Source organism: Beta vulgaris, chromosome 5 (assembly GCF_026745355.1).
Source record: "Beta vulgaris subsp. vulgaris cultivar EL10 chromosome 5, EL10.2, whole genome shotgun sequence".
NCBI classification, from domain to species: domain Eukaryota; kingdom Viridiplantae; phylum Streptophyta; class Magnoliopsida; order Caryophyllales; family Amaranthaceae; genus Beta; species Beta vulgaris.
Window position 1 is genome coordinate 57,330,023 of NC_079206.1, and position 10,552 is coordinate 57,340,574.

General features: G+C 35.8%; 1 protein-coding gene and 1 pseudogene across 1 annotated transcript; both read right to left on the reverse strand.

Moving 5' to 3' along the window:
* Nucleotides 1–2,574: 2,574 nt before the first annotated feature.
* On the reverse strand, nucleotides 2,575–3,598 carry LOC130591466 (uncharacterized; annotated as a pseudogene).
* Nucleotides 3,599–9,411: 5,813 nt separating this feature from the next.
* LOC104894095 (uncharacterized) lies at nucleotides 9,412–10,290 on the reverse strand. The gene is made up of 2 exons (XM_010680260.1): nucleotides 9,889–10,290; nucleotides 9,412–9,819 (listed from the first exon to the last, which is right to left on the reverse strand). The coding sequence occupies exons 1-2, from the start codon at nucleotides 10,288–10,290 to the stop codon at nucleotides 9,412–9,414; spliced, it is 810 nt and encodes a 269-aa protein (XP_010678562.1).
* Nucleotides 10,291–10,552: the final 262 nt, after the last annotated feature.

Below are 10,552 nucleotides of genomic sequence, written 5' to 3' on the forward strand. Positions count from 1 at the left end.
TGATGATGCCAAATACTTAGGTAGTAATATGATTTTAGTTTAGAAAATTATAAAACACCAAAAATATTGTCATGTTTATTTAATATATCTTGTAGAGAAAGATTTTATAATCTAAGACAAGATATTATGTCTAAACACTTTGAGTATTATTATAAGATATGTTTAATGATCTATTAACTAAAGAAATCTTTGTATCAAAGATTCTTAATTATAGTTATTAGATTGTGATTGTTGTTATTGTGGCTTAAAAAACCATTAGAGCAAGCATAACAATGTTGAGTGAAATTCGGTTGGAGCGAGTGATGCATAAAAGGAGGAACTACTTGCTTGAAGTTCGCTACCTACCTGAACCACTTGATATGAATGTGGAACTAACTGATGTAATCTCTCTAACAATCAAGCTGCACTTCCACACTAGCGGATAGTGGTGGAAGTTAATAGCCGTTGCAAAATTGGTGGAACAAGTGGAGTAAAAATTACGCCATGATATTCCCTTTATTACAAGTGCGCATCATGGAGAAAGTGTAGCTTAATTAGCGCATGAGAAGAAGAATTGAAGCAGCTATAAAAGAGAGATTTATTCAAAGAAAAAAATATAACTTTCGAGCATAAAAGATAATTATTGTTTTGAGAATTTTTTCTGTTTTCTTCTAAATTTCCTTGTAATACTCTAAGTGTTTGGGTGAGAGAAAAATTAGAGAATATCTTTGAGATAAAGAGAGAAAACAAAAGATAGAAAAGAGAATACTTCGAGTGAAGTCAAAGTGAATGTCATCAGTTCTGGGAAAACTAGGTGACTGGGAACAAATTCCTAGAGGAACAGAGAAGGCCCTTGTTAGGTTGTAAAGAAAGATTCTTTTGGCCTATTTTAGTAAAGAAGTTGAGATAAAATTCCATGAGGTCAAGGTTTTTCTTCCTATTGGGCCTAGGAAGTTTTCCTTGTAAAATCTCGTGTGTCTTTTCTCTTAAGTTTTTAAGTTACATTTATTCCGCATTTTAAATTCGAAAATTTTCCCTCAACTACAAGTCACCCCTCTTGTAGTCGATTTAGTGTTCATACTAGAACAACATGTTGCTTCATTCACTACTTTCGTCTTCAATTAATGTAGCCTCAAAAGCAACATCCTCAATAATGGTTTCTCGGATCTTTTCCTCCTATTTAAGATAGGTCCCAACTTAACCAATTACCAACTAATGATCACAGAATGTCTACATAAGTGCTTAGTGAGCAAAGCAGAGGCAGGTTTCAAACTCTCAACAAGAAAACTAGAATGCATTCCATCAATACACTTTAGTTAATACTCAGGAAATTTGCAAACATTGCAACAAACTGTGAACTCAAACCTTAATCATCCTACTTGAAACACAACTAAAAGTAAATTTAGATCTTGTTTGGCAGTTAACTTTTGACTAGATGTCTCTTAATTGGCTTTTAGCTCATTGATGTGGAGAAATAATAAAAAATGTGTGATAAAATGGCTTTTTGTTAGCTTATAAGCTTGCATAGAAGAACAAATGCTACTCCAAGTCACCAAGTGTAACTAAGGAGATCCTCAATCCCCTAGCTCTTGCTTTCAAATATTTATTCTGGATTATGTTAAACTTTACACTGCCATTTTAGTCTACTTTCCTCATTCAACAAAAAAACCATAGAATTTTTCTTAAAAAAAAAAAGAACAGTAGAAGCTTGCTTTTCAAGAGAATGGTATCCATGGCATAAATTGAATTTGTATAAGAGAAAAGGGAATAGCCCTCGATTTTGTTTCGAGTTTCCAAGAACTCCCTAACAATAGATGAAGCTATCAATACATTAAATTTATTCTGTACAAAAACACTCCATAAAGTAGCTACATATTTACCAAAAGCACTTTATATAACTTCTACCAAATTCACACGAGCTTCTAGAATTCCAACAAGCAACTTTCAGAAAAAAACCAAACATGGAAATAATTAGGAGTGGCAATGATGCAAGTCAAGTTCGAGTTTAGGTTAGCTTGATTCCAATCGTTAACTTTTCGAGTCGATCTCGACTTGAGTCAAGTATTGACCGATTCGAGTTCCCGTGAGTCAAGTTTTATTAGGGACGATGTCAACTGTCTAATTTGATTAGCTCCCTTGGGGTAAAAATTATGTTGAATTTAAGCAGTTTACTCTTTGTAGTAATTGATAATGGTATTTTCGAGTTTTTCACAAGTTTTCAAGTACAGTATTAAATTACTCAACTTGCAAATATCTCGAGTTGAGTTTTGATCAAGCTAGTCTTGAATAGCTTGTGAGTTGTCTTATCTCATTGCTACCCTTAAATATAATTAATAAGTAAATTTCATAAAAATTAACAAGGTACCGAATCTTTTTAGAAAATAATTCTAAAGATTTCACACTCATAGAATTGTATTCGCCACACTTATCTTATGTGAATAAGGTGCCAATCATTTTCCCAACCTTGAAAGCTAGAGTTAAGGATATTTGAGGGTACTGAACTTTGACAAAAGTTTCAGTTAGGAAACTGAACTTTCAAAAGTTCCAGTTAAGGTACTCAAAATGAATGTCTGTTAACTTAAGTTACTAAACTTTAGTTTGTACCGTTATCAGGCCCAAAAATAAAAGAAAAATGTGACGTGGCATTAATTAAAAAGAAAAAGGTGACATGACATTAATTATAAAAATTCCAAACTCTTTTCTCTCTCCTCTGATTCCTCACCCTTTGTTCGTTCATTTGAGTTTCCCAATCCTCCACTCATCGGCGCAACAATCTTCATAAGTCCTCCTAATCCTTCTCAAACTAGTAAAATAAAGCACAATCTTGTCCTCACAACCACCCACTTTACAACCTTTATCATCACCAACACTTAATTTCAAACCCAAAGGGCTAGAACTAGAATCCACACTCTTAATCATAGGAACAATCGGACTCGAATCAACTGACATATTCATCGTCCGAGATGAATCTTAAGTTTTTACTTGACAATGCCCTTTAATAGCTAGAAGAAACATTAGGGTCCATCTTAGAAAGAAGTCACTCCTCAGACAAAAGTTTCCACAAAGATTTAGAATTATTCAAGTTACTATTATTACTACTATAATCTTCCTCAACTTTCAACAAACACCTAAGAGCCACTCAATTTCTGAACAGAATCAGAAAAATTTAACCCTAATCTCAAAGTTGGTATTTTCTGGCCATCTTCAAAATCACATAAACTCAAACTTTTAACCTTAAAACATTACCAGAATCACGATTAAACCCATGGTTTTCCTCTTCCCCAAGATCTTCCATAAGTTCCCAAGTATTAATAACGGAATCCGGCGAAGACTTGCTGGAAAACTCATCAATTTCACCGAAAAAAGACTGTTTATCGAATACAATAAGAGACCCATAAGTTGTTGAAGTGAGAGAAACAAGATGGTTTGTGTCACCTTTACGAGTTGAAGGATAATGAACAAGTGGCGCAGAAAGTGAGCGAGTTTTTGGAATTACAGATGAATTTGCGAAAGATGAAGATGATGAAGATGATGAAGATGCAACATGTGTTGTTGTTGTTGAAGAAGAAGAAATGGAAGAATATGAGTTATGAGAGGAGAGAGAAAAGATAACAAACATAGGGTACTCACAGGAGAGAGAAAAGAGTTTAGAATTTTAACAATTTTTATAATTAATGTCATGTCACCTTTTTCTTTTTAATTAATGCCACGTCACATTTTTCATTTATTTTTGGGGCTGATAACGGTACAAATCAAAGTTCAATACCTTAAGTTAATAGATATCCATTTTGAGTACCCTAACTGGAACTTCTGAAAGTTCAGTACCCTAAATGAAACTTTTGTCAAAGTTCAGTACCCTCAAGTACCCTTAACTCTTGAAAGCTACAATTAATCAAAATCACACAAGGGGAAAAAAAAGAAACCAACAAATGAAATAAAACATAGAAAACCGAAGCTCCCAAATCAAAAGAAAGAGCACTAACGTCTACAGAAGAAGGATAGAAGATGATTTGAACCCTGCTGTTCAAAACATCAACAACAGCTTCTCGAATGCCCGGAAGTTATCGCCTCTCAACCGAACTAACATAAGCGGAATATGTATGTATGTATGTATGTATGTATGTATGTATGTATGTATGTATGTATGTATGTATGTATGTATGTATGTATGTATGTATGTATGTATGTATGTATGTATGTATGTATGTATGTATGTATGTATGTATGTATGTATGTATGTATGTATGTATGTATGTATGTATGTATGTATGTATGTATGTATGTATGTATGTATGTATGTATGTATGTATGTATGTATGTATGTATGTATGTATGTATGTATGTATGTATGTATGTATGTATGTATGTATGTATGTACGTATGTACGTATGTATGTATGTATGTATGTATGTATGTACGTATGTACGTATGTACGTACGTACGTACGTATGTACGTATGTATGTATGTATGTATGTATGTATGTACGTATGTACGTACGTACGTACGTATGTACGTATGTACGTACGTATGTATGTATGTACGTACGTAGGTACGTATGTACGTACGTACGTAGTCATTCCGATGACAGAGAACAAAGCTTTGGATTCAGACCCTTCAATCTTCTGATCTTCTCCTTAGTCCTTTGAAACCCCTTTTGGGTATTTCGGCATAGACAGATAGTGACGTCTCACCGATAAATCTGACATGCTGCTGCTCTCTTTTCGTATGCACGGCCAAGCTAGCGTCAAAAGCTTCGCCGCTGCCACCATCAGTTTTTCCTGTTCTCCCTTCAACTATTCGATTGCCGCTCTTTAGATGGCGGATCTTCATTGGGGCAGGCCTGGACCTGACCCCTTAAGGTTTTTTTTTTAAAAAAATGAAGCCTTGTTGTTTAGAGTCCAAAACCCAATTAACATACAAAAATAAGTTACACGACATCAAAATATGTTATTATGGAAAAATCTGGCCTTGTAGCAAACCTTTCAAGATCCGCTAGCCTTTGGTTCTTGTTTGGAGTTTTGTTGATGAAACTGTAGTGTGCACGGGAAGGGAACACACTCTTTTTGTGAAGTTTGAATTTTTGAAAGTTAGTTAGAATGTCAACGTGTTATATGTGCAATTGCAATTTGCTACCAATGAAACTTATGGCTTACTAATACTATGAAAGTTATGTGCACTTGTGTTTTTAGTGGAGATGGGTCCAAAATGATTTAAAAAATTCTCTCCTCTTATCTTTTTTTTTTTTTTCCATTTATTACCTCGAATTTATCATAATTAAATAAAAATTTCTAAATTATTCTCAATATACTTGTTTCGTTTTTTAATAGGTGACATGTTTTTCTTTTAGTAAAATGTTACAATAAGTGACACATAGCTCAAAGTAGTAAAAAATACTTCATATTTGTTATATCTTTGCCATCACTTAATTGTTCACCTACCCATTTTATCTAATACTCAATTTTGTTTGGTTATATAAATGGTGTCCCAACTTTCTCTCTAAACTCTATGGTATTTCCCTACATCTCTCTGTGTTACTTGTTAAAAAACGGAGAAGTATATGAGAAAAAATTCAAACATATGAGATCTTATTTCATTCGTTTCAACAAATCTTTATTTAATATTCAATTGTTATAAGTTTCACGTCAAATAAGTCATTCGCAAACGCACAAGTCAAAACCGGGAGAAAAGGGAAACGAAAGGAGTACGCAACAAGAAATAAATCAATCTTTTGTTGCAGTGTTAGTCTGGTAACCAGTTGATCTCTGAAATATGTATTCCTTTGATCCTTAATATTATTATTAACTATGTATAAGTAAAATTTATAACAATTTGTTCCGGTATGTAATAAATGTTGGTGGAGTGAACCGGTATCCTTGAAGTATGCAAGTTGATTTGTTGTCCTACAAGACAGAACATGTAAACTAACTTCGGGGGTTGATCCGAGGAACACCACGCCTAACTCAGTAAAGGTTAATAGCCGGTATATCTCAGATAGAGTATAATAGTATATGTGAACGTACCTTATATGACTCAGGCCAGGGGTAGAGCTGGCCACGGGCCGTGCTGGGCCTGACCACGGGCCAGGCCCGCGGGCTGAAGTGGAATACGGGCCGGGCCAGGCCCGTGGCCCATCAAACTCGTGCCGTGCCGGGCCGGGCTGAAATAATGGGAAACTTGTCCATGGCCCGGCCCGGCCCACGGGCCTGGCGGGCCGGGCCGGGCTCGTGCTCACCGCGGGCTTGGTCCAAAAATCACAGTTTTTGAAAAAAAAAAATTGCATGGCCCACAGGCTCGTGCCGGGCCCGGGCCGAAATCTAAAATCTCCAAACGTGCAAGGCCCACGGCCCATGTTATGGCCAGCGGGCCGGGCCGGGCCGAAAACGGGCCGGGCTCGGGCAGCCCACGGGCCAGCCCGGCCCATGGCCACCTTTAGTCCCAGGGGTATTTATAGAACCGTCAGTGTCCTTATTAAGATATGGCACTGCTCCTATTGGTTGGATACAATTCTATCCTCTTCAATACTTAACTCCAGGCCCATAGGTGCATTGAGAAAATACTGGATTACACTCAGACCCATCTGAGAATGGCTCAAGTTAGGAGCACCTTTAAAGTATCTTAATAAGGTTGGCATGACATAGTTAACGACCTTTACATACACGAGTCGACCATAACGATCGTTAACAGTCCATGAGGACCGGTATGGAATTTAGACAGCCCCCATACACAATCTGATATTATAAAAGTTTGCATTAACAAAAATCAAATAGGATTACACATGATACTTTTCTTATACATTTGTGAGAGAATATAAGATAAAGTTAGTCGATATATAGTAGTTATCATGGAAATATTGCAAGTACTAAGATACAATGATGCATAGGTAGTATAATCCATGGTTTAGTATTTTACTTTATTTTGTAAACAAAAATTTAATTATAAAAGATTGAGAGAATATTTAGTCAATGTGCTCATATATTATTTCGGATTTTATGACCAAAATGTCATTTGATATGTTATTGTATACATATCTCCGATATCAATAGGTCAATGTTCATCCATGTGCTACATCCTTCTTTTAAGCGTATTATATCAATTTTTAATATTATTTATATATATTTAACATTCAACCATGTTATGATATATACAAGTAAGAAAAAAATACAATCGTGTACAATATGGTTAGATTTGTCTCAATTAGGGGTAATAATGAATCCCAAACCCTACACGGCTACACCCCTACTCTATTTCATAGATATTAGTCCTATATGCACGCGATGTGTGCGAAAACAAACAAAAGGTCAATTGTGTTATAATATATACGAAAAATTGTTCATAAAATTCATTCTATAATTTCTTTTCTGTTTTTTGAAAACCAATAAATCAATGATTATGTAAATATTTTGTTAATTGAGGATATAATGATAAAAGATGGTGAATTTGCATTATTTTTTTGCTAATTAAGTAAATTTTCATCGCTTCAAACTGTTAATACACCTGCACTAACCAAAGTTAACGAACCAACTAGGTTGGACCCTTAACAAGGCTAGATATCACTTCTTCAATATTACATTTTTACTCTATTACAATTGCAAGATCTAATTGAAATCTGCTCTCTACTAATCTTCCTGGGTAATATAGCTCTAATTCTAGCTCGCACAATCTGTTTAATACTCCACTCTATACTTGGGCTACTTTGGTACCAATACACTTTATTTCTCCCCTGCTACACCTGATATACCACTGCAGCAACTCCTGCATATATCACTTCTTTTCTAAACTTCGAAAGTCTGCTGTTCCTCACCCAGTTGAGGAGTCTCTCTAAAGCAATGGTGCTAGCTTGAATGTTTAACCATGTCTTCACACCCTTCAAACATGCCTCACTATACTTACATTGAAAAAACAGGTGACTATGATTCTCCACTACATCTGCACATAATAAACATTGATCTGAGTTGATAATTCTAATTCTGGCTAATCTTGCAGTAGTTTGCAACCTCTCCTGTATGGCCAACCATTTAATAAATCTATGCTTAGGGATGGACAATCTATTCCATATAGATTTAGCCCATGCCACTTCAGGTCAGCCCCCTCTGATCTTATTATACACCTCTTGTATAGAATGTACAGTCATCTCACACATCTCCTTCTTTGTATAAATAACTTTTAATCTCTCTTTAACTCTGCAAACACTTCTCCAATACCAACTAGCTCCTGAATTAGGAGTGTATTCCCACCATTTACTCCCCTTAATATATACTGCATTCACCCATCTTATCCAGATATTGTCCTTCTTACTTGCAATAGCCCACACATACTTTCCAAGACAGACACTATTCTAAGCTATCACATCCCTGAATCCTAAACCTCCACATGCTTTGCTCCAACAAGTATCATCCCAAGCTACAGCTCCTGCCTTATGTGTATGACTTTGACTACTCCATAGAAATGCTCTACACACCTTTGTGACTTCAGTTAAGACTTTTTTTTGGAAGAATAAAAATATGAGCCCAATATATATGCAAGCTTAGAAGCACTGCATTAATCAGCAATGTTCTAGCTCCATATGACAAATTTCTTGTGCTCCACACTCTGATTCTAGCAGTCATTTTCTCGACAATACATTCACATTGTGCTGCAGTTATCTTTTTGGAGCAAATGAGAACTCCCAAGTATCTGAATGGCATTTTGCTTCTTGTGAACCCTGATGCATTTTTTACTCCATGGATTTCTTCTTCCTTCATTCCACATGTATACACAGCAGACTTATCTACATTTTCCTGTAATCCTGATGACTGTGGAAACAATTTTAAACGCCCTTAACATCAAATAATTGATGTAAACTCTCCTCTATTTACAACACATGGTGAGATCATCTGCAAAACACATATGTGTTAGTTGTATCTCTTTGCATCAAGGATGAAAGTGGAATTGTTCTAACTCACTCAGCTTCCATAATATCCTAGAAAGATATTCCATGCAAATCACAAAGAGAAGAGGAGACATAGGATCTCCCTGCCTCAAACCTCTAGCTGACTTAAAGTACCCTTCCATTTGCCCATTAATCAACAAGAAGAACATGGGTGTAGATATACAGGTCATCACCATCTTAACAAAGTGATTTAGGAAGCCAAGTTGCAAGAGCATTTCATTCAGGAAGTCTCAATTTACAGTATCATATGCTTTCTGTAAATCCATCTTCATCAAACAGCCTGGATTCACTTTCTTCCTCCCATAATGTTTTACTATATCCTGAATCACCATTATGTTGTGCACTATAAATCTGCCATGCACAAATCCTCCTTGATTTTCCATAATGATATCAGGTAGTTTGCCTCAATCTGCAACAGAGAACTTTTGTAGTACACTTATATAGTGTATTGCAACAAGCAAGATATGGGTCTGAACTCAGTGACATTACTAAGACATCTAGTCTAAGGAATTAATGTATCTAACACTGTAACTACTACATCTTCTTCTATGATATGCCAAGCATCTTTATAAAAATATGAACCAAATCCATCTGGTCCAGGAGCCTTGCTCGCTGGGATCGAAAATAGTGAATTTTTCACTTCTTCAGTTGTGTATGGTGCATTCAGAATTGCTCTATGTGCATCAGATACTAGTGGACCAGCTTGAACAATCTGTGACATTGCTTCAATTCTCTGATCTACATTAGATCCTAATAGTTTCTTGTAATAGGCTAAAAAGGCATTTGCTAATGAATCTGCCTTATTATGCCAGTTTCCTTCTTCATCCTTGATGCTCTTTATCCGATTTTTCAGCCTCTTTGCTTTAATGCTTTGATGATATACCCTAGTATTCTCATCCCCAGCTATCAACTAGTTTGGTTTTGCCTTTTTCTTCAGAAAAGAGACATATGTATCATGCTTCTCTTTATACACTTATACTGCTTCTAATTCTGCATCAGCCAACACTCTATCACTTGGGTTCAGGTGCATCTGTTGCTGAGCATGCATCATAACCTGTTGAGCTTTGATTTCCTCTGCTTGCAGATCATGAAACCCTCTTTTACTCATCTCCTTCAATCTTATCTTAACTTGCTTCAATTTCTGCATAACAATGAACATTTTTGAGCCTTGCACATGTACAGGGGTGTCCCATGCTTGCTTCACTAATTCTTCAAATTGTGTAGCTTTCTTCCACATAGTAAAATACCTGAAAGCTTTTTTTCCATTTTGTTCATCCTTATGCACTAAGAGTAATGCAGAAGAGTGATCAAATCCCCCTTCATTTTGGAAATTAACTTCTGCAGTGGGAAAGAGTTCTTGCCATGCTTGATTAGCAAGCATCCTGTCCAATTTCGAAAACACCCTATCTTCTCCAGCTTGTTTATTATTTCATGTGAAGAAGTTGCCAGAGCATTTGATATCAGTAAGTGCACATGCCTCCATACACTCTCTAATATCTCTCATTTCCACCTCCCTAACTGATGAACCTATTCTTTCATCAACATTCATGACACAATTAAAGTCCCCACATATTAATCATGCTGCATTTGTTCTTATTCCTTTTAAATCTTGCCATAATGCACATCTCCCTACCCTATCATTA